This window comes from Brienomyrus brachyistius, unplaced genomic scaffold (genome assembly GCF_023856365.1).
Source record: "Brienomyrus brachyistius isolate T26 unplaced genomic scaffold, BBRACH_0.4 scaffold48, whole genome shotgun sequence".
NCBI classification, from domain to species: Eukaryota; Metazoa; Chordata; class Actinopteri; order Osteoglossiformes; family Mormyridae; genus Brienomyrus; species Brienomyrus brachyistius.
This window is the reverse complement of record NW_026042323.1, coordinates 1,098,472-1,122,743: the sequence shown is the minus strand read 5'-3', so window position 1 is coordinate 1,122,743 and position 24,272 is coordinate 1,098,472. Positions and strand designations below refer to the sequence as shown.

Below are 24,272 nucleotides of genomic sequence, written 5' to 3'. Positions count from 1 at the left end.
TTTAGTTCCACAGTATATGCAGATACTAAAATCCAAGCATGCACTCTTAGGTTAATTGCTATCAGTTTATATAAAGATTTATAGAAATTTCAGTCAGAGACTAGCTTCTGATATACAAAGAATGTTTACATTTTTTTTGGCCGTGGAATAGTTTTTCAGTGCTGCATGTAGTTTCTCTTTATTGTTTGAATAGGGCACACTTACACATCAACAAGTGCAGTGGCAGTTGTGATGTTCTCGCATATGAGAAAATACAAGGACAACTTTTATTAAAGAAAACGAAAGGCTTTACTCTCCATACTCCAGTCAATTGCATGCATAGGCCTACTGCCGCATCTCACTTTGCCAACTTCCACTTCCGTGCGGTTCAGGAGGATCTGGCTGCAGAACACTGGAAAGGGGTCCACAGCTCAAGGGGACCACCAGAGGACAGATGGAGTGGAACCGGGAACCAAGGGATTTGCCAGTGACTGGCACTCACTGTTGTTTTCGACTACAATAAAAACAGCTGTACTGGCTAAATAATGAGCATACAAAAGGAAAAAAAGACATGGATAGGAATAAAAAGGTAATTAAAAATAGAAAAACAACTGAAGAGTCATTCACACTGAACACGTGTCTCTGCTCTCAGGACGATGATCCTGCCAACTGCGCCAGACTGTGACAGACCGAACTACAAAACTGTAGACTCAGTGGACAGCTGACTACGCCACCCTAGGAATTTCATCCAGCTTTCCATTGAGACTACAGTTTTGCAGTCTGTTCTGCCAAACAATGTATTAAAAAGTGCAGTGTTATACATGACACTGTAATTAGTTCAATTCAAGAGATGTATAGTGTGATTATAATAGTGTGATTATCATAATCACACAAATATATGAATTCCTCTGATACTGAATTAAACAACCCTTTATGCTGTCCCTTATGTGAATTAGTAAAAATCTCCATAGTCATATGCAATTCCAATTCCCCCTTTTATTTATTTTATGGCAGACAGACAGCAGTGTATTATTATATTATAATTATATTATATTTATTATAATTATATAATTATATTATATTATAATTATTATATATATCATTATATTAGGGTGCCCCTCGCAGAAGGTAAATTTAATCTTATTTAATTACATTTTCTATATAGCGTCAGATGACAGCAGACGTCATTTACTGTAAGGTTACCTTTACTATAGAAGATATAACAGCTCCCAAAGTTCTTCATCTGGTACAGAAAACATACGCCTGACAGATGTTGAAGTTTATTCCGTCTTTATTCTTCTAGACACCGTGAAAAACTATAAAATAAACATATTATTAAATTCCTGCATTACATTTAATCTTACAAGACATTCTAAAAGATCCATGATATTACCGCTAAACAGCGGCTCATACATCACCGCAATTCCACTTTTCAATACAAGACAACAAGTAAATACAATAAATATAAATTACCGTGTGCGCCTTCTGACCAAATGCTTAGGAGTTATTACAGATCCTGCCGTGACAAGCCGACAAACCACAAGTTGACTCCATGAATCTCCCAGCATGCATTTACTCCTACCCTATTCCGTCACCTGACCATGTATTCAAGGGTTAACACGGATCAATTAAATAGTCAGCAGAGGGCACTGGCATACATTTCACAGTATAAATTCTATATTAAATCAAACCAGCAAAAGGTGATTATAAAATAACCGTCTTAGCGACAGTTACAGAGTGGCGTAGTCACCCTTTTGCTCTATAGCGCCCCCTACCCCTACTACGATTATAATTATAATAATTGCCTCATGTGCAGTTACGCTGGTTAAATTACCTGGAAATGTTATTAACTGCACATTCTCCTAGAAACTAACAACGGTGCTCACTCAGGTATATTTATAATGGTCAGAAAGCTGATGTAAAGTCTGATATAGTGCTGAATGTGTTATTTTGTAGACAGTAATAGGTATAATTAATTTTATATTCCATTACTGTAGAAAGCTATACTTGCTTACTTAAGGTATTTTGCGTTATTAATGTGTGATTTAAATGCAGGTAGTTTTATTACAGTCAGCTTTTATTCACAGTGAGTAGCTTGTCATCATGAAGAGGAAGTGTGACAATCGTGAGGTTTTGGGCAACCACAGAAAAGCAGGAAAGTAAGTAGAGACAGTGAGATAATTAGTGCCAGTCAGATGATAGACGTATACAGTATGTGAGTCAAAGGTTCTTCATATATTAATCATCCCATTCAGGTAACAAATCCTTAGAAATCCATTCCTGAGCATCATGCCAAGAAACACCACTTGTTTACTGATAACTGCTTTCATGTAAACTCTGCTGTGCTGAGAGTAAAGATGAAGAGGGAGAGACAGCAAGAGGCTGCTGACGGCAGAGAATGCAGGCGACATGGAGGGGAGTGAGAAAAGGAGCAAATATTGATGGTTAAGAGTGAATAATGACGTCACAGCAGCCTGATCCTGATGTTAGTTTAATATGCTTCTTAGTTTGGCCTGTGGTGTGTATTTCAGATACAGCATTTAATCAGGGAGACTGAGTGTGAGTCAATGGCAGAGAGAGAGAGAGAGAGAGAGAGAGAGAGAGAGCAGACAGGCAGGTGAAGATGAAGGTGCATTAGGGAGGAGGGGGGAGGAGCTTGGACCTTCACCAAATCAGCCAAATGTAAATGTCACGTCTATCAAACAGGAGACCCTGCTTTCAGGAGAAATGGTTTAAAGATCACACTGGGCTCCCTTACAGCCCCCCCTCATCTTAAGGGGGGTTCTTTGTTTCTACTGTGCAAAATAATTTGTAACACAAATGTCTAAACTGGCATGAAAGACACATTCAGCTCTTGTGAAGACTGGCATGTGAAACTGGAAAAGGCACTGTGGAAATTCAGTGCACATAAAGACAGGCAGTGCCACAGATTAGCACTGATGACATGGATTCAGAAGATCAATCCTGTTGATACTCAACCTTCAGATGAGCTGGAAAGAGCAGCAGCAAGTGAGGAAAAATCTTCTGGAGTTAAGTACTTGGCACGGCAAGGCCTGGCTTTTCGAGGTGTTTGTAAGGAGAGTGGGAATTTCAACCAGCATCTAATGCAAACAGCAGAGGGCGCTGCAGAACTGACCATGTGGCTGAAAGGTCACTTTGATTTCACCAGTGCTGTTTAACTGAAACACCTGTTCCTGGGTTGCCCTCAGTCCTTGTTATTGGTTATGATTCTCACTGTCCTGCACTGTGTCTTGTAAGCTGTGTATTTAAGTGCCTGTTCTGCTTCTGTTCTTTGATGCTTCATTATAGCTGTATGTTGTATGTATGTATGTATGTATATAGTTCTCTAGTTGTGTTTATTCCATCATTTAGTTCATTCCTGGTCATTTGCAGTTTATTTTGGATCCATCCTGATCCTTTTGGTTTTGATGTGTGTGTTGTAATAAACCCTATTTTTCCAGCCGTGTCATGCACTTCCGCAACCAGAAGAGGGCAGAAGATATGGCACAAAAACAAAGGAAGAAGCCTAACTTTAAAAAAACTTCAAAAAACATCAAGACTCATCCAGCATGGGGTGGTGGGTTAACGAATAACAAATAATCAAAGAATGAGCAAACAAATGAGAGAAAAGATGCAGAGATGACTGAGAAGCAGGGGATGACTGGAGAAAAGACGACAGGACCAGAAGACAGGAGGGATACAGGGAGAGTGGAGAAGACAGTATAACTGAAGAATGGGAGAAGAGGAGAGACCACAAAGGAAGGAGAACATAGATGACTGGAGGGGAGGGAAAATAGGATCAACAGAGAGAAGGAGGAAGGGCTGCAGAGGAGAAGACAGGATAAGAGGGGAAAATGTGAGCAGAGAAGGACAAACACCCCCACTGCCCAGCAAAGTGCACTTGTAAGTAAACCACAATTTTAGCCTTGGGCTCAATATCTGGACTTGTCTCTGTGTAGCAATGCATAGAATCCTTGACACTGGTTATGACTGTACTGTATTAGTCCTAAACCTGCCATTATAGTGTAAGAAGAAAAGATTTTTTTTTAAATAAATCATTTAAAAAAAAAAAGGTAGAGCGATGTAGCCCCCGGAGAAGTCCCCCCCCCCCCCCCCAAAGCCCTGTTTGTTCCCTTCTAGCTACCAGATGAAACTCACAATGCACCCCAACGCCACCTAACTTCTCTTCCACATGATGCACCTTATTTACCCTCTGAATCCTGTCTATTAATGAGCGTTTTTCTATCCATTTGATTATCAGCTTATTACACTGTATGTACATTAGTCAGCCACATATGCTGTACGGCTTTGTTTTCCGGACAGTTTGGGCTACTCAGATGTGTCATAATTCGATTTGTAAATGCTGACAGTCTTGATATTATCCTTCTTATCAGGAAAAACTACTTCTGCATATAGATATTTGTCAATTTTTAGTCTCATCTAATATAAAAATTGGCAGGTAGTACAAATATAATCTTATAAATGCTGAGATTAGAGTATCTGCGATGCAGGAATGCAGGGGTTTCATTGGGGCCCTTTCTATGGCTTAGTACTGTGAAGGAGTACATGGTTAGTGCCAGGCGCAAATGAATATCTTTGATTTTGCATCCATGTGGTAACTTGTTGAAGTTGTCTGATAGTCAGTAATACATGGTTTTATTATTATGATTGTTTATTTATTACTTTATAACATCTAAAAGAAACTGAAATAGGAAAGCTTATTTTCTGGTCCACTGGATAAACACAGACATTACAGATGGTTTTAGAGTCTAATGCTGAATGTTTTTTGCGATCATTTTTCTGCCTGCATATGCTGTGATTGGTGCAGTGAAATTTGAGAATGTGTTTGTGGTCAGTATCATAGCCTCAGACAACAAACCAATGCTGTAGCGTGTCACTGTGTTTACATGTGAGAGGGGTTCCAGTTACATAATGAACTCGTTCTAATTGTTTTGACGGAGCTCGACAAACCTAAAAAATAAATGCTGGTGTTATCAAAAACTATGTCATATAGCTATATTTCAGATTTATTACAGCCAAACACATCCCGGAGCTCCGAGGAAACTCCTTTTCCTTACATTTCCATCCATCCCACTCTTCTCATCCCTCCATCCCTCAAATACTGTTACATTTGTCTTTTTTCCACACTCACACCCTATCTTGATCATACTCTGACTGCATGGCATCCATATGTAGGGCAAACTATTTTACAGTCTTATCTAGTATAATAGGACATAAACATTGAATTTGATAGTTATCTTTTATTTACACATTAGAACACAACGCATGAACATGAAGGGATCGTTTGCATTTGCAACCAACACCTCCGCAAACCCCTCTGCGGAATACTGGCCGCGGACAGGGGTGGGAATCCCCAAGCTGGAAGACTGTACTGCGTCATGTTAACATTAGCTAGCTAGTTAGCATGGATACAGAGTGCACCGGACTAAAACTATAAAGGACGTAAGGTGTGTGATATAGTAAAACACTTACCAACTGGTAATGCACGTTAGCATTACGTTAAATGACAACTTTACCTGTTACTTACCAGAATAGCCTCCTACACGTGCGACGAATGACAGCAGGCAGAAGCCGGTGCGTTTTTCAGAAACACACCGGAGTTAAACTTACGCCGCATTATTTACCGGCACTTCTAACACCAACATTTGCAGCCATTAACTCATATGTGGTAGTAACACTGAAATTACTTTCTCTGCGTCAAAATAAGGCAACACTGTGATTTTGATACTTTATCATTTATACTTAACTGTACCTTCCTCCCAATCCTCCGTCTCTGCTTATTGACATTTAGGAGAGTGTCAGATATAAATTAACAATTCAAAATTATCAAACAAAGACAGACACAACACTGAAGAGATGACAAAGACACAGTTTGAAAAGTAAATATGTTTTATTGCAAATCTCTTATCTTAACATAGCCTACCTTATCATATGTTAACTTAGCCTATCATATTTTATCTTAGCCTATATTGTCATATCTTAACTTAACCTATCTTATTATATTTTAACTTAGCCTATCTTATCATATAACTTAACCTATCTTATCTTATTATATTTCAACTTAGCTTATATTAATATATTTCGTCTTAGCCTATCTTATATTTTAACTCAGCATATCTTATCCTATCGTATCTTATAGCTACATTAACACTTAAACAGTATCACTTTCCGTTGGGTCCCGCGGGATCCCAGTCCCAATGCAGGGTTCTAACACGGGTATTCTAAGAAAAAGAAAATAAACACTTTACTTAACTTTACTTAAAGCAGTCATATAACTAATAAATAAATAAATACCCAATTAATGCCTTATAAATCATTTATAAAAGTATTAAAAACACGGCTGTAAATACTTATACAAAGGCATAACACATTATAGCTATCTTGATAATGCATTATGAATGCTCTGATCTATATATACACAATAAATATCTTCATAATACATTATATCGGCCATTAATCCATAATAAACATGGCTATAATGTGTTATGCTTTTTTTTCTTCAATATTTATACCCATGTCTATAATATATTTATGGATGCATTACAGTGCATTGTGAAGGTGTCAATAATGCAGTTATATTACTGCTTTAAGTCATTTGTAAACCTGAATTCACAACCTTATAATTACTGCCTCTTGCTACTTCTTCTGAAGGGCAGGGGACAGCAGAAGAAGCACCACTTCATCTTCTTCTTCTTCTTCTTGTGGCTCTTCTCAGTATCATCTTCAGAAAGATCTTCGGCATTCACATGGAATGATACTTCTTCACTGTAGATCTTCTCGGCAGCATCAGCATCTTCTTTTGTTTTATCTGTCTTCATCACTTCAGTCTCGTCCTCTTCCTCAGGTCCTTCTTCTGGTATAGTCAGTAGCTGTGATCTGTCTTCAGATGCCACCATACACTGAAACCTGACCAGTGTGGTAGCATCAGCATCTTCTGCCTGCTGGAATACCACATCAGCTTCTTCATTTTCCTCAGGTCGATCTTCCTGTAAAGTCTGCAGCCATATTCTGGCTACATATGCCGCCATGCACTGCCAACTGTCCACTGTGGCAGCATCAGTGTCTTCTGCTTCCTGAAGCTCCTCATCTGTTTCTTCATCTTCCTCAAGGTCTTCCTCCTGGATGGGTTCTAGCCAAGTTCTGCCTACTTGTGACACCACATATTCCACAGCATTCCCTGTACTTTTCCCTCCTCCTCCCTTAACCTCCTCCACATTCACTCCCACCTCACATACATTCTCCTCACCTCCATTTAGCATATCCATCATACTAATACCAGCCTCTGTCCCCTCCATCACAACCCTGGAGGCCTTCCCCTCAAATGTTCCCCACTCTGGTACCTCTACATATTCCTACATATTCCTGCCCCCTTACCTCACCCTCCCCCCGGCTTGTCCGGTCCTTCCTGACTTTCTTTTTTTTGTTAAGGTAGCAAGTTTTATAAATTTCCCAGTCTTCAGATGAAAGGCCGTAATTACTCTGAAGACTTTGAGATGAAATACTAGTGCTGGCTAGCAGTCCATCCTTTCCCACACTCTCCCCTCCCTTACCCAAATCAGTAGACCCCCCCAATCCCCCCTTAACCCCCCCAGCCTGGACAGTGGGGAGTGTCACTGGTGAGAACTCCTCCACACCTTCTCCCCAGTTGATCACTTCATCCCACAGGTTCCAGGCTTCCCAGTGTTGGGTGTTGGTCCATCGATCAGCTCTCTCAATTCGCTCTCTGGGGAATAAATGAGAGATTAACCAGCACTTAAGAGAGATAATAAAATAAATAAAGAGCTGGAAATTCTTCAACCATACAGAAAATACAATTGTTATAATTATTATAATAAATAATTACAGGGTTCACATATATAAAAAAGAAAGAATAAAAGAAACAGCGAGCAAGATTGCAAAAAAAATCTACTGTAAAATGCATGATACTGTAAGTGCAATAGCATATTAAACAGTAATGTCACCAAATTATAACTAGAATCAAATACGAAACAACTGTGCTCCACATCAAATGAATACCCAGATGAATACTACCAAGAACTGAGTTAACACTAACCAAGCTAAGAATATTTGAAAGTGTTAATCCTGTGTAACAATGTAAATAGATGTAATGATAAACTTAGAAGCATCTAGCCTACTCCGAAAATAATGCCCCAAATTTTTTTTAACAATTTACCTACAGTAGGGGGTCCCAACTTCCGGTCGGTGTTCCGGTACCGTCCGCGCGGAGTATTGCACCGGGCGGCAGACAACCGGGGGTAGAGGAGCCAGCCGTCCCGTTTATTAGGGGATCGCGCCGTTTTGGAAAGAAAGCTGCCCGTATTGATGTACGGAAATACGCCATTAGCCCCGCATGTCCGTATACACCGTCAATCTCCCGCCGCTCGGCGTGGGAACCCCCAAATTATACCGCCGTCTTACCCATCCGTGACACTTTTCTACGACGGAAACCGATCCGCGGACATCGAAAGGTTGGGAAGCCCTACTAAACTAGCATGTTTGAGATGAATTTACTAACCAAATAGTTTGTCATTATTTAAATATTAGCAACCACAGTAGAAATAAAAACCACTGCACTTTAAATGACGTTAAAAAATATGTAATATTAAAAAAATATGTAATGTTTTTTATTGTATTATAGACATTTACTATGTCATTATAGTATAAAAGGCTAAATAATCGAAGTAGCACAACATCAGTTGAAGAATTCAAAGACATTTTGGAGAGCTAACAAGCTACTCACCTCTGCGCCATTTTCACTCAGAGTTTGTTGTGCTTCAAACGGTAAAGTTTGTTTACGTTGTTTCTATGGAAACTGCTCTGACTCTCCGCTTGACCGTAATATAAAGGCATGTATGCAGTAATTTTCTGATTTCAGATTTGATCTGGCAAAAACTGGCACTATGATGGAAGTTATGCAGAAGTGCAGAGTAGATGGAATAATGTTTGTACCTCAATAAGATTGTATGCCTTTTGCCTGTGTCTCCAGCCAGTGCCGGGGGTGAAACGTGCCTGCAATTATCAGCGGGATAACATTATCGTTTTTTTTATTCTGTGGAAAATGAAAGACCGATTTGCTGGCCAGATTGATTTATGAATCATAAACATGTTGTGGGCTATATAAGTAAAGTCAGGGCTCTCAAGTCTTATGCATTGACTGTGAGACACTTGCATTTCAACCAGTTCACATGCTCACGCGCCGCACCTTATGTTTGTCAAGCTGAGAAGTAAGGGTTAGGGTTATAATTATCAATAAATAATGTACTTCCCTGTGAAACAATGATGCTGGATGTTTATTTGCATATCATGATATGGTGCAGCCTTTTAATAGGTTTCTGTTTTTCTGTTAATCCATTCATGGTGTTAAATAAGTCAGCAAGCATAAGTGTAAGGCTAGTGAGTGACTGGTGTTTTCGGGGGAGACTCCCTAGAGCTGGAGAGAAATACCTTAAGGCACGGGATGAAAAATCCCAAATCTTCCAGGAAAAATGTCAGCATTATATGTATTTGCCACACAGAACAGAACAAAAAATTCCATAGGGAATCACACGCCTACCATAGTCACTATACTACTCAGAACGCCTGGCAGCCACCAAATCAAACATAGGAAAAGGTCCGGATTTATAGCGTTAGAATGTGGTAGAGACTAATATCCATAACGTACCATCCTAGAGCACACTGTGTTCTAAAATTTAAGCCCAATTAAAATCTGAATATTAAATGAGGAAAATAATTTGATTTGTTCTTCTATCCCAAGTTGTGGTCTAAAAGCAATAAGACCACCATCCATTATATCTGCTTTGGGGAAAATGCACTCCTGTAGCCACTAGGGGAGCTCTCACCTCTTCTGGGCCCAGCTAAATAATTATGTTACGCATTCTAACAAGCTTTATTATCTGTGTCAATAAGCCCTGCTTTTACACTAACACTCCTGCTGAGAGGCTAGTTTGATTACCAGTCTTGCCCTTGTCATTAGGAACACATGAGAATTTGCGCAGTGCTGTTTCACAGTGGATTCTCACTGGTTTTCCCCAAGACTGGTACAATACATTTTATTTAGTTTCATACCACAGGTTATTGTAAGAGGGATCAATTGGTTTACTTTTATACTGGTGCAAGGAAACTATTATTATGATGGTGGGTTATCAAACACAGTAGCTGGCTACCTCAGACATAAGACACCCATTATGTACCTGTGTGTCACCTATATGGGCTTGGAATCTGTATATCAATTGAAATAATTATTCATAGCCCAGATAGCATCATGTTATTGTTTCAGCGTTGAAGTATAGTTAAATGCATTGAATTATGGTCAGTGATAAATTATCAGCATTGAAACTGAATTGATTTTTGGTCAGATGTTCAATATTGAAAAATTAATGGTGGCGAAACCTTGATATAAAGTGACTTTTTCAACATTGAAAATAAGATGCTGAGTTAACATCAATATTATTGAAAATAAAAATGGAAAAATTAATTTATGGGGGGCGGCATGATGGTGCAGTGGTTAGCACTGTTGCCTCACAGCTCTGGGACCCGGGTTTGAGTCTCTGCCTGGGTAGCGTGTGTGGAGTTTGCATGTTCTCCCCATGTCGTCGTGAGGTTTCCTCCGGGTACTCCAGTTCCCCCCACAGTCCAAAAACACGCTGAGGCTAATTGGAGTTGCTAAATTGCCCGTAGGTGTGTGTGTGAGAGTGACTGGTGTGTGAGTGTGCCCTGCGATGGGCTGGCCCCCCATCCTGGGTTGTTCCCTGCCTCGTGCCCATTGCCTCCAGGATAGGCTCCGGACCCCCCGCGACCCGATAGGATAAGCGGTTTGGAAAATGGATGGATGGATGGATGGCTATTTTGCAAAAACTCTGCACACAAATAAAAAAACCACCAAATCAGCAAAACATTGTAGGTCTCTTGCAAAAGCTAATAAATCTTGCTTAACTCTTCAAACCTTTGGAAAAATTGTATTTTTGTACCAATCAGTTAACACAAACCATCATCTTAATAAGCACATAATGTGCCAACTACACACTGATGGTAGGAATGGAAAACACATCTGGCTTTTGCTTTCTCTGTGCACAAGGTATGTCAATTTGAGGTCATACTTTTGTCATAAATAGTTCTGTAAACACAATTCAAGATTCAAATTTCAAGTATGAATGTTTATTCACATGCATCAAAACAAATACAAGACAACATACAATTTCACTGAGAGAGAGAAAAAAAATCAGTCTTGTCGTCTCTTTGGGTCCGACCACAGAATTTCATCAACATCACATGCAATGCTTTCTAGTCCAAGGCACCGGGGAAACTCTCTCTGGAGTGCCTTATCCTGGCCTGACATGATGCCTGGTCAATATCCTCACATGCCTCCTCCATTGCCTGTAAAAGAGCCATGCGTCGATGGGGATGACGATCATAGACCTTCCAGCACCAGGCAGAGAAGAATTCTTCAATCGGATTCAAGAATGGAGAGTAAGGCGGGAGGTTGAGTACAGTGATAAGTGGGCGACTGTAAACCAGTTGCGAACTAAAGCAGTCCTATGGAAACTAATATTGTCCCATATGATGACATAACTGGTCTGTGAACATTAGTGAGCATATGATGTAGGCTGTCCAGGAATGTAATAATGTGTGCAGTGTTACATGGGCCCAGGGTTGCATGATGGTGAACAGCACCGTTCTGCCTTATAGCTGCACACATAGTTATGTTACCACCACGCTGTCCTGGGACATTGGTTATGGCACCGTGTCCAATAATGTTCCTGCCATGCCAACGCGTTCACTGTTTCTTTCAAAAGGGACTCTGTAAATGTGCTTCATCCTGATTCTGTTGCATGCCAGTACACGAGATAATGCAGTGATGCTCACATTGTTCATGTTTTGGGAGGTGGTGTCATCCTCTATTATACGCTGCTGTATTTCTCGTAGCCTAATGGAATTATTTGTGATCACCATATTAACTATATGGGTCTCTCGTTCTTCAGTGAACATTCTTCCTCTGCCCCCAGATTCTGGATGTCTAGCAGGTCTGTAGAGTAACCTTTTCAGTTTTTACCTGTACAGCATTGTTGTGTTTCTCATTAGAGTATAGTACTATTACAAAATGTACTGTGAAGTAACTGTACTAACCGATTCTCATTTGGAACCGTCCATATGATGCCTGCTACAGCGTAGCGGCTCAGGTCAGGCTGAACCCATTGGCCAGCTTCCCTCAGGGTCATTCCATGGTTGATCACATGATCCACTGTTGTAGCTCTGATGACATCAGTTATTCTATTTCTTCTTACCCTTCCTCCTTCCTCTTCACCTCCTCATCCTCTAAATTCACCTCCTAGTCTTCATCCTCTTCCTCGCCCTTCTCTAATTCTCACTCTTCTCAGTCTTCCTTCTCCCTCCATTGTTCTCCACACTGAAAGCTTACTGTACCTGTGGCTTATTTATAGCGCTCATGCTGATTGCAAAGTGAACTAATTATCTAAAACCGTTTTCACATGTGACAGTGTGGCCAGATAGTTGGCAAAATAGTGTAAACAATAGCCGTAAAATGTGTATAGTTTTACTAGGAGTGTGTTGATCATTTGGAAATTATGTGTAAAACATTGAGTTGTGTTTACAGTTCCACAAAAAGGGTGCTGTGCAGTGGATTGTATTTACACATTTGCAAATTGTGTGTTACAAACTGTGCAAACTGAGTGCAAAACAGTGAGTAATTTTACTATAACTATTAATAGTTTTATAAGAATCATTTTTAGTGTTTAAGCATTCAGAAAAACTGTAAAAAAAATTAAACAGGGGTGTCTGTCCATTAAGCTAATCTGCAATCCTATTACACATAGACACATAGCATGACACAGTACTGTTTTTGACTTTTTCTTTTAATCCACCGCAATTGTGATGAATGGGGCAAGAGAACAAAAACCACAGAAATGGCTCTTTGCATGCTAGCCAGTGACTACGCGAGATGGTATAGTCTCTATGGTTTTACTAGAGAAGGCTTGGAGGAAAATGCTTTGGAAAACTGATTATTTTGTGTCTTCTCTATGCCTGGGCTCTCTAGGAAAAGCATAGAGACCATATGTATCTATACAATTGTGGAGATTTCTGTGGGGTGCACATATATATAGTATATATCAAATTTATATTATATAGATTATATCTAAGCATCATTCATACTCAAGTGAGAAGACAATTATAAATCCATGTTATGAAAAGGTTTCTGTGTCGGAAAGGTACAGAAAGAGCCTAACGCAGGTTTACAGGAAACAAAGGTGTGGTGTAGAACACAAGGACATGGACAGAGAAAGGCAATGGCACAACCCCTCAATATGATCAATTCATCTACTCTGTGTCGTCCTCCCAGCTGGCAAAGTAATTGTCAGCAAATGATGTACTTGACACGTACATTATTTACGTGTCAAGCCGTTGGGCCGTTTTAACACGTCTTAAAACTACGTGTTAACGCGGCCAAACTGAACGTCTTAACACGTTTAAAATTGGGTGCTACCACTTTATCGGTTTTTGAGGGGAAGCCCTGCAGACAGTCATTGCAAGAAGAGAAAAATGTTCCTCGGTCACTAGATAATGACCTCAGGTGGCTGATTGACTGTCAGTGCCTGATCTGTTCCATGTTTTTACAGTTTTTTATTAGATTTGTTTAAAATACGTGGGAAAAAAATAACAATGCAGTCACAGAATAATTATTTTGCATTTTAAAATGAAGTTTAAAATTTAGTTTAATACTGCAGCACAGGAACAATACATGCAAAAGTATGGCAGGGAGTTTTAACATTTAATCGCTAGACTGGATATGTATTGCAGATATCTCTAATTCAATTCTTCCTAGTCAAAGAGAGCATTTCAGATATCCACAATGACATTCTTCCTATCCACAATTGTCATTTCAGATATCTAGAATGGCTATGCGACGTACATCCGGTAAAATATAAGGCAGTTAAATTATTGATGCCATTCATACTGTTGCTATGACCGTTCACTATAAACTCCTTATTACAAATAAATGAATAACTACATACGTTTCCTTGCTGAATATATAGTTTTTGCTGTTAATGCAGAACAGAAAGTGATCAAAATGATAAGTTTAGCTCATCTGCACTGTTCAGCACAAAGACACCAGTGCAATTAAATCAGTATTAGCCAGATTTACCATTTTTGCTCCAGTTTCATTAAATGTTAAAACTGCCAGTTATACTTTGTAAAGATTTAAAGATAACTGTTCTGCCAGTTTAAATAAACCCGTGATTCACCCCTCCAACAAATGGACTGTGCCGAATACAACATCACAGTCACGTTTGACACATAATACATACGTTGCCTATACGTATTAACAACGTAGGACTCACATGGCTGAACGTAGAGACCACGTGACTACAACGTACAGAGCACGTACTGCATACGTATAGCCCTTACGTCAAAAGGGGTGTGTACGTTTATGCCAACCAATAGCATAGATGCATTAAAGGTACAAACGTCTTAAGAGGTTCAAATTGGCCGCATTAACATGCAGTTTTAAGACGTATTAAGATGTCCGAATTGCTTAACATGTAAATAATATACGTGTTAAGACATAATTTGTTGACATGGGCGTCAAAGTAGATGTTAAGTCCCAAATGGCCTTCCATAATAAAGTGATCTTTCAAAATAAAATCACAATCAAATTCTTCACCCTTTGGTTATTATTCTGTGTGCCTTCTCTTATGTGCAATGAAATAGACCAGGGTGACAAAATAAGTATTATATACAATGTTGTCATGGGTATAAATCAATACTTATGTTTAATCAATTAGCCTATGATTACGGTTTAAAAGAAAATTGCGAAGAGCCATTTTCCTTTGCATCCCAACAATTTTGATTTCATACATCATAAATAAAACCACATATTTGTTGATAGTGATGTATTTGTGATTTTTTCTATAGATCATCTGCAGTATATGGAGTCCCTTAGATGTCAGGGTGATAAAATATATTTTTAATTGTTTTGTGTTTCCTCTCAATAGTTTTGCGTTCCCTCACAATACTTTTCCTAATAATAATAACTGTACTCTGTCCATTTAAAGTACAAAAGTTAGAATTAATGGATTAATAAGTATAAACCAAAATAATACAGACATGTCCAGTTACGTGTACTTTACTGTTTACAGTAACTGGCAGTCATTGGACATAGTGCAATTATTATTATCATCATTATTTGTTATTATTATTATTATCCATCCATTTTCCAAACCGCTTATCCTACTGGGTCACGGGGGGTCCGGAGCCTATCCCGGAAGCAATGGGCACGAGGCAGGGAACAACACAGGATGTGGGACCAGCCCATCGCAGGGCACACTCACACACCATGTATTCACACATGCACACCTACAGGCAATTTAGCAAGTCCAATTAGGCTCAGCATGTATTTGGACTGTGGGAGGAAACCGGAGTACCCGGAGGAACCCCCACAACGACATGGGGAGAACATGCAAACTCCACACACATGTGACCCAGGCGGAGAACCTTGGAAACACACATATACAAATATACCTTATATGTGAGTTTGGATATGGGTGTGGCTGCAACTGGAGAGGCTTGTAGTACATATTCTGCAAAAGTTTCATAATGGTTGTTGTAAATATTATGTACAAATCATGACAGAGACTTGAACGCATACATGGGTTTTGTTGGGGAAATATTAGTTAATGAAATACATTACTGAGGAAACTGTGGTTGTTTAAACTCTTATTTAATACTATTAAGCACAGACACGTCACAAGGAAAATAAACTATTATTTATAATTATAGAGCACAGAATAACTAAACATAAAAAATATATATAGCATATAGCATAGAAAATATATATAGCATAGAAAAATTCAATAATACTATCGGACAAAATGGCCATGGAAATGTAACAGAGAGCGGTGAGCTGGAGACCAGAGTCTTGACCCTGAGGAGTGAAATAAAATATTTAATTTCTCTGTTGTGTCACAAACCTGACAGATACACTACTTGTCAAAAAGAAAAGAACTTACTTCCTCACGCATTTCTAAAAGGATGTTTTTGTCAAATCCCTCCAACTCACTGCAAAACAACAGATCAAATTCACATATTATGACATAAATAAAAATATAATATAGATATATAATATAGACAGTTGCATTTTGTAATACTCAAGACACACCAAGGCCATGCAGAATGCATACTGATAAAAGGGAGGGGAGGGGAAAAACTTCAATACATTCTCTGTATCACAAGTGTTACCTCCAACAATTCAAGGTCTTAATTGTTTTATATCTTACAGTTGTCTTGGGCGCTCGTCCACTGCTCCCGTGTGCCACGCCCCCTCGTTCCTCACGTGTGGAATCCCGATGTCATTCGCTGTTTCCAGCTGTTTCCCTAAGTCCTATGTATTTAACTCCGCGTCAAAATATGTTTTCATTTAAGTCGCTACTTCTATTGCCCCGTGTTCCTAGCTGGTTTCCCCAATAAATCCTTTGTTTCCCGATTCTCCGTCTTCCTGCTTCCCCGATCCGTGACATGACAACAATCAACATGAACGCACCACAGTTCACAGAACCAATCTGTCAAGGAACATCCTGCGAAATACAATATAGTACTAACGAAGACATTTGTTAAAATTCTAATACAAATGTAACGACAGAAAATGCTGAAATCCACTTTACCATGTTTTTCAAGTATTTTCCAGTGTCCTGGGCTTATTCGGTTTGTCAGTTTGCTGCAAAAAGAAATTTGGAATAGTCAGGGACACAATAAGTACAGTTTTTCATGTAAACGAGATTAAAACTCTATGTAGGAATAAATGGACAAACAGAAGACCTTTTGTCACATTTCTAAATGTTTTACTGTTAGGCCGCGTCTGGCTGTGAGTGTTACCCAGAGCATATGACAGTCTCTGCCCCAACTGTCGGCAGGAATGAACGAAGAAAATTATGATTAAAAAAGATCCAACAATACAACTTAAATGTCATAGCATTTATTGTACAATATACTATACATATGATCAGGATCACATAACTGCATGGTGCGCAAGTACGCATTCCCTGTACACTCGCGGCAACTCCTTGTTGTAGCAGCGCAAATGCGTAGCATTTATTTTATGTGCATTCACGTTGTTATGAAAAGAAATTACCCTGCATCTTAACATTTATGTGGCTAATTTGTACTTCGTCTGCGGCATGAAGGCTAAAATGCACAATGATTTCTTGTCATAACATTGCGAATGTACATAAAATAAACACGTATTTGCGCTGCTACAAAACATTACCGCGCGTATCGGTTTAAACGGCGAATAAGTACTTTCACACCAGTTATGTGCCCCCTGCATATGATCATTTTTGCATATAAAATAAAGGGTCGATGTACGCAGGGTTGCCAACTTTGGTCAGCTGGTTGGCGTGAGATTTTCAATTCGAGACAAGTCTACACACGTATTCACATTTATATAACAGTTTTATTACCTTGTAAATAGTCTTTAGGGTTTACAAACTGCCCAAACACTTTTGATCTAGCCAATTTTAGGTTTTAAATGGATTAATAGAGATTCTCCATAAGGATCCTGACTGTAAAAAAACTACCTGCATTTAAATCATACATTAATGACACAAAATACCTTAAAGTTTACTTACTTATTTTGCACAGTAGAAACAAAGAACCCCCTTTAAGGGGGGGGGGGGGGGGCAAAGTGAAAGTTATGTGGAAAATTGCCTCTTACCACTGAAAGACATGGGGATGGGTGGTGCTAATAATGGTACTGCAGCCAGCCAGTAGGGGGCGCTTGACATTTAGGGTTTTCACCTTTTAGAGATGTTATGGTCTCCTTGTTTTTTGCAGTCAATGCTTTGATCACAGAATAAATGTTAAAGAAGTGAGCACTTCTGTCATGCTTTAGTAAGATTAGTAACACACTGCTTCAGATTTCAGTGACCTGATCTCTGCTTGCAAAGAGCCTGAGATGGACCTCAAAGGTTTAAATATACATTTGCAGATAAATTAAATGCTATGTGGCCCAGTGGGTGGCGCTGTCTGGGGATTTGAACCCCCATTACTGCATGTTCGTACCTTGTTTGTGCTGGTTTGCCTGCTGTTTCTGCCACAGGTGAAAAAGCATACAGGCAGCTGAACCGGTGTCTCTAAACAAGCCATTGTGGGTGCGGGTCATAAGGCGATTTCCTACTGCACGAACTTGGCCCAATTGAAGGTCTTAGGAGGTAGTTCCTGAACCATTTTTTAGTTCCAAAAAGAACATACTTTTTTCTCGACCAAGACTTACTGGGTGGGGCTTATAGTGATAAACTTTTCCTATTGGTTGACCACAAGCCCCAGCGCCAACTTGAAAGTTTCATGGAAATGCAGGAAAAGAGAAGTGGAGCAAAAATTGAGCAGATGGAATTTTTTTATAGCTCAGTTACACTAAAGGCATCAATGAGTAACTTTTTTGCTTCTGTCCCCATAGTTCTGCATCTGAAAATGCGATTGATAACGATTAGCATAATGAAGAAGTGTATATTATGGACACTGGACTGGAGCATTATCAGATAACCTCTCAGTTATCCTTGTGTGAGAAATATACACAGTCACATATTGAGATTATATTAGATGATGTGGTCTTGAGAGTGGGGCGGCATGGTGGTGCAGTGTTGCTTCACACCTCTGGGACCCGGGTTCGAGTCTCCGCCTGGGTCACATGTATGTGGAGTTTGCATGTTCTCCCCATGTCGTCATGGGGTTTCCTCCGGGTACTCCGGTTTCCCCCCACAGTCCAAAAATATGCTGAGGTTAATTGGACTTGCTAAATTGCCCGTAGGAGTGTGTGTGTGTGTGAATGGTGTGTGAGTGTGCCCTGCAATGGGCTGGTCCCACATCCTGCGTTGTTCCCTGCCTCGTGCCCATTGCTTCCAGGATAGGCTCCGGACCCCCCGCGACCCAGTAGGATAAGTGGTTTGGAAAATGGATGGATTATAATGATAATAATAACAAATAATGATGATAATAATAATTGCACTATGTCCAATGACTGCCAGTTACTGTAAACAGTAAAGTACACGTAACTGGACATGTCTGTATTATTTTGGTTTATTGTTATTAATCCATTAATTCTAACTTTTGTACTTTAAATGGACAGAGTACAGTTATTATTATTAGGAAAAGTATTGTGAGGGAACGCAAAACTATTGAGAGGAAACACAAAACAATTAAAAATATATTTTATCACCCTGACATCTAAGGGACTCCATGTACTGCAGATGATCTATAGAAAAAAATCACAAATACATCACTATCAACAAATATGTGGTTTTATTTATGATGTATGAAATCAAAATTATTGGGATGCAAAGGAAAATGGCTCTTCGCAATTTTCTTTTAAACCGTAATCATAGGCTAATTGATTAAACATAAGTATTGATTTATTTCCATGACAACATTGTATATAATACTTATTTTGTCACCCTGGTCTATTTCATTGCACATAAGAGAAGGCACACAGAATAATAACCAAAGGGTGAAGAATTTGATTGTGATTTTATTTTGAAAGATCACTTTATTATGGAAGGCCATTTGGGACTTAACATCTACTTTGACGCCCATGTCAACACGTCAAACAAATTATGTCTTAACACGTATATTACTTACGTGTTAAGCCATTCGGACATTTTAACACGTCTTAAAACTGCATGTTAATGCGGCCAATTTGAACCTCTAAAGACGTTTGTACCTTTAATGCATCTATGCTATTGGTTGGCATAAACGTACACACCCCTTTTGACGTAAGGGCTATACGCATGCAGTACGTACCCTGTACGTTGTAGTCACGTGGTCTCTACGTTCAGCCATGTGAGTCCTACGTTGTTATTACGTATAGGCAACATATGTATTACGTGTCAAACGTGACTGTGATGTTGTTTTCAGCACAGTCCATTTGTTGGAGGAGTGAATCACGGGTTTATTTAAACTGGCAGAACAGTTATCTTTAAATCTTTACAAAGTATAACTGGCAGTTTTAACATTTAATGAAACTGGAGCAAAAATGGTAAATCTGGCTAATATTTATTTAATTGCACTGGTGTCTTTGTGGTGAACAGTGCAGATGAGCTAAACTTATCATTTTGATCACTTACTGTTATGCATTAACAGCAAAAACTATATATTCAGCAAGGAAACGTATGTAGTTATTAATTTATTTGTAATAAGGAGTTTATAGTGAACGGTCATAGCAACAGTATGAATGGCATCAATAATTTAGCTGCCTTATATTTTACCGGATGTACGTCGCATAGCCATTCTAGATATCTGAAATGACAATTGTGGATAGGAAGAATGTCATTGTGGATATCTGAAATGCTCTCTTTGACTAGGAAGAATTGAAGTAGAGATATCTGCAATACATATCCAGTCTAGCGATTAAATGTTAAAACTCCTTGCCATACTTTTGCATGTATTGTTCCGGTGCTGCAGTATTAAACTATTTTAAAATGCAAAATAATTATTCTGTGACTGCATTGTAAATTTTTTTCCCACGTATTTTAAACAAATCTAATAAAAAACTGTAAAAACATGGAACAGATCAGGCACTGACAGTCAATCAGCCACCTGAGGTCATTATCTAGTGACCGAGGAACATATTTCTCTTCTTGCAATGACTGTCTGCAGGGCTTCCCCTCAAAACCGATAAAGTGGTAGCACCCAATTTTAAACGTGTTAAGACGTTCAGTTTGGCCGCGTTAACACGTAGTTTTAAGACGTGTTAAAACGTCCCAACGGCTTGACACGTAAATAATGTACGTGTCAAGTACATCATTTGCTGACAATTACTTTGACAGCTGGGAGGACGTCACAGAGTAGATGAATTGATCATATTGAGGGGTTGTGCCATTGCCTTTCTCTGTCCATGTCCTTGTGTTCTACACCACACCTTTGTTTCCTGTAAACCTGTGTTAGGCTCTTTCTGTACCTTTCCGACACAGAAACCTTTTCATAACATGGATTTATAATTGTCTTCTCACTTGAGTATGAATGATGCTTAGATATAATCTATATAATATAAATTTGATATATACTATATATATGTGCACCCCACAGAAATCTCCACAATTGTAGAGATACATATGGTCTCTATGCTTTTCCTAGAGAGCCCAGGCATAGAGAAGACACAAAATAATCAGTTTTCCACAGCATTTTCCTCCAAGCCTTCTCTAGTTAAACCATAGAGACTATACCATCTCGCGTAGTCACTGGCTAGCATGCAAAGAGCCATTTCTGTGGTTTTTGTTCTCTTGCCCCATTCATCACAATCGCGGTGGATTAAAAGAAAAAGTCAAAAACAGTACTGTGTCATGCTATGTGTCTATGTGTAATAGGATTGCAGATTAGCTTAATGGACAGACACCCCTGTTTATTTTTTTTTTTACAGTTTTTCTGAATGCTTAAACACTAAAAATGATTCTTATAAAACTATTAATAGTTATAGTAAAATTACTCATTGTTTTGCACTCAGTTTGCACTTTTGTAACACACAATTTGCAAATGTGTAAATACAATCCACTGCACAGCACTCTTTTTGTGGAACTGTAAACACAACTCAATGTTTTACACACAATTTCCAAATGATCAACACACTTCTAGTAAAACTATACACATTTTCCGGCTATTGTTTACACTATTTTGCCAACTGTCTGGCCACACTGTCACATGTGAAAACGGTTTTAGATAATTAGTTCACTTTGCAATCAGCATGAGCGCTATAAATAAGCCACAGGTACAGTAAGCTTTCAGTGTGGAGAACAATGGAGGGAGAAGGAAGACTGAGAAGAGTGAGAATTAGAGAACGGCGAGGAAGAGGATGAAGACTAGGAGGTGAATTTAGAGGATGAGGAGGTGAAGAGGAAGGAGGAAGGGTAAGAAGAAATAGAATAACTGATGTCATCAGAGCTACAACAGTGGATCATGTGATCAACCATGGAATGACCCTGAGGGAAGCTGGCCAATGGGTTCAGCCTGACCTGAGCCGCTACGCTGTAGCAGGCATCATAAGGACGGTTCCAAATGAGAATCGGTTAGTACAGTTACTTCACAGTACGTTTTGTAATAGTACTATACTCTAATGAGAAACACAACAATGCTGTACAGGTAAAAACTGAAATGGTTACTCTACAGACCTGCTAGACATCCAGAATCTGGGGGCAGAGGAAGAATGTTCACTGAAGAACGAGAGACCCATATAGTCAATATGGTGATCACAAATAATTCCATTAGGCTACGAGAAATACAGCAGTGTATAATAGAGGATGACACCACCTCCCAAAACATGAACAATGTGAGCATCTCTGCATTATCTCGTGTACTGGCATGCAACAGAATCAGGATGAAGCACATTTACAGAGTCCCTTTTGAAAGAAACAGTGAACGCGTTGGCATGGCAGGAACATTATTGGACACGGTGCCATAATCAATGTCCCAGGACAGCGTGGTGGTAACATAACTATGTGTGCAGCTATAAGTCAGAACGGTGCTGTTCACCATCATGCAACCCTGGGCCCATGTAACACTGCACACATTATTACATTCCTGGACAGCCTACATCATATGCTCACTAATGTTCACAGACCAGTTATGTCATCATATGGGACAATATTAGTTTCCATAGGACTGCTTTAGTTCGCAACTGGTTTACAGTCGCCCACTCTTCACTGTACTCAACCTCCCGCCTTACTCTCCATTTTTGAATCCGATTGAAGAATTCTCTGCCTGGTGCTGGAAGGTCTATGACCGTCATCCCCATCAACGCATGGCTCTTTTACAGGCAATGGAGGAGGCATGCGAGGATATTGACCAGGCATCATGTCAAGCCAGGATAAGGCACTCCAGGAGAGTTTCCCCGGTGCCTTGGACTAGAAAGCATTGCATGTGATGTTGATGAAATTCTGTGGCCGGACCCAAAGAGACGACAAGACTGATTTTTTTTCTCTCTCTCAGTGAAATTGTATGTTGTCTTGTGTTTCTTTTGATGCATGTGAATAAACATTCATACTTGAAATTTGAATCTTGAATTGTGTTTACAGAACTATTTATGACAAAAGTATGACCTCAAATTGACATACCTTGTGCACAGAGAAAGCAAAAGTCAGATGTGTTTTCCATTCCTACCATCAGTGTGTAGTTGGCACATTGTATGCTTATTAAGATGATGGTTTGTGTTAACTGATTGGTACAAAAATACCATTTTTACAAAGGTTTGAAGAGTTAAGCAAGATTTATTAGTTTTTGCAAGAGACCTACAATGTTTTGCTGATTTGGTGGTTTTTTTTATTTGTGTGAAGAGTTTTTGCAAAATAGCCAATAGTTATGTGTTTAAGCCATCAGAAAAAAACGTGTGTGCTTTGGTGCACATCCATCCATCCATCCATTTTCCAAACCGCTTATCCTATATTGGGTCACGGGGGGTCCGGAGCCTATCCCGGAAGCAATGGGCACGAGGCAGGGAACAACCCAGGATGGAGGGTCAGCCCATTGCAGGGCACACTCACACACCATTCACTCACACATGCACACCTACGGGCAATTTAGCAACTCCAATTAGCCTCAGCATGTTTTTGGACTGTGGGGGGAAACCGGAGTACCCGGAAGAATCCCCACGACGACATGGGGAGAACATGCAAACTCCGCACACATGTGACCCAGGCGGAGACTCGAACCTGGATCCCAGAAGTGTGAGGCAACAGTACTAACCACTGCACCACCATGCCACCCACCAGAAAACCATACATGTTCTTAATCTCAAAATCAGTTCATCGTTTTCCCAGAAGGTGGCAGCACATCAACACTGCAACCTTGGACAAGGATCGCCGCACCTTTTCCTGCATTTGGAGCTGTTTCATTCCCTAATTTTGCGACTTAACAGACTTTAGGCCGCCCTTTCTTTCTGTATGGGACTGCTGCAGAGTGACGGCCTGTATTCTGTTACTCATTGTTTGCACTCTTCATAGTTTTCAACACTCAGATTCTTGGTTAGATTGGGGTATTTTCTTTTTGTTCTCCGTTTATTTGTATACCAGTGGCTGCCTCTATTGATCTGTCTGACTAAGATTTGATTGGTCTGGGGTGGTGGTGTTCACACTTTCACCGTGTGCAGTATAGTTGTGTGGGGATCAGTGTGGTGGGGCAGTTGTGTGTGTGTGTGTGTGTGTGTGTGTGTGTTTAGGGGACTCCATTCCCCTTTTTGATCAACTTCACCGGACACCTGTTTCTTGCTTGGGTTTTGTCAGCTA

The 24,272-nt window shown here is 39.6% G+C and overlaps 2 protein-coding genes across 5 annotated transcripts in view; both read right to left on the bottom strand.

Moving 5' to 3' along the window:
• The window catches only part of LOC125723416 (uncharacterized), a 252,110-nt gene that overhangs the window by 115,686 nt on the left and 112,152 nt on the right, over window positions 1–24,272 (bottom strand). The window contains exon 2 of one of the 2 annotated variants that reach the window (XR_007386871.1): window positions 5,952–6,036. The exons of the other annotated variant lie outside the window; for it this stretch is intronic. The gene's annotated coding sequence lies outside the window, so the exon portion shown is untranslated. Of the gene's footprint in view, window positions 1–5,951; window positions 6,037–24,272 lie in introns of those variants that run through there. 2 annotated transcript variants of the gene reach the window in all.
• Window positions 1–24,272, bottom strand: part of LOC125723418 (uncharacterized) — a 252,042-nt gene that overhangs the window by 115,640 nt on the left and 112,130 nt on the right. Inside the window, exon 1 of one of the 3 annotated variants that reach the window (XM_049000036.1) lies at window positions 6,604–7,264. The exons of 1 other annotated variant lie outside the window; for it this stretch is intronic. In XM_049000036.1, the coding sequence (XP_048855993.1) occupies window positions 6,624–7,259 (636 nt within the window). In that variant the 5' untranslated portion in view covers window positions 7,260–7,264 and the 3' untranslated portion in view covers window positions 6,604–6,623. Of the gene's footprint in view, window positions 1–5,962; window positions 5,994–6,603; window positions 7,265–24,272 lie in introns of those variants that run through there. One more of the 3 variants, XR_007386874.1, reaches the window with a different exon arrangement.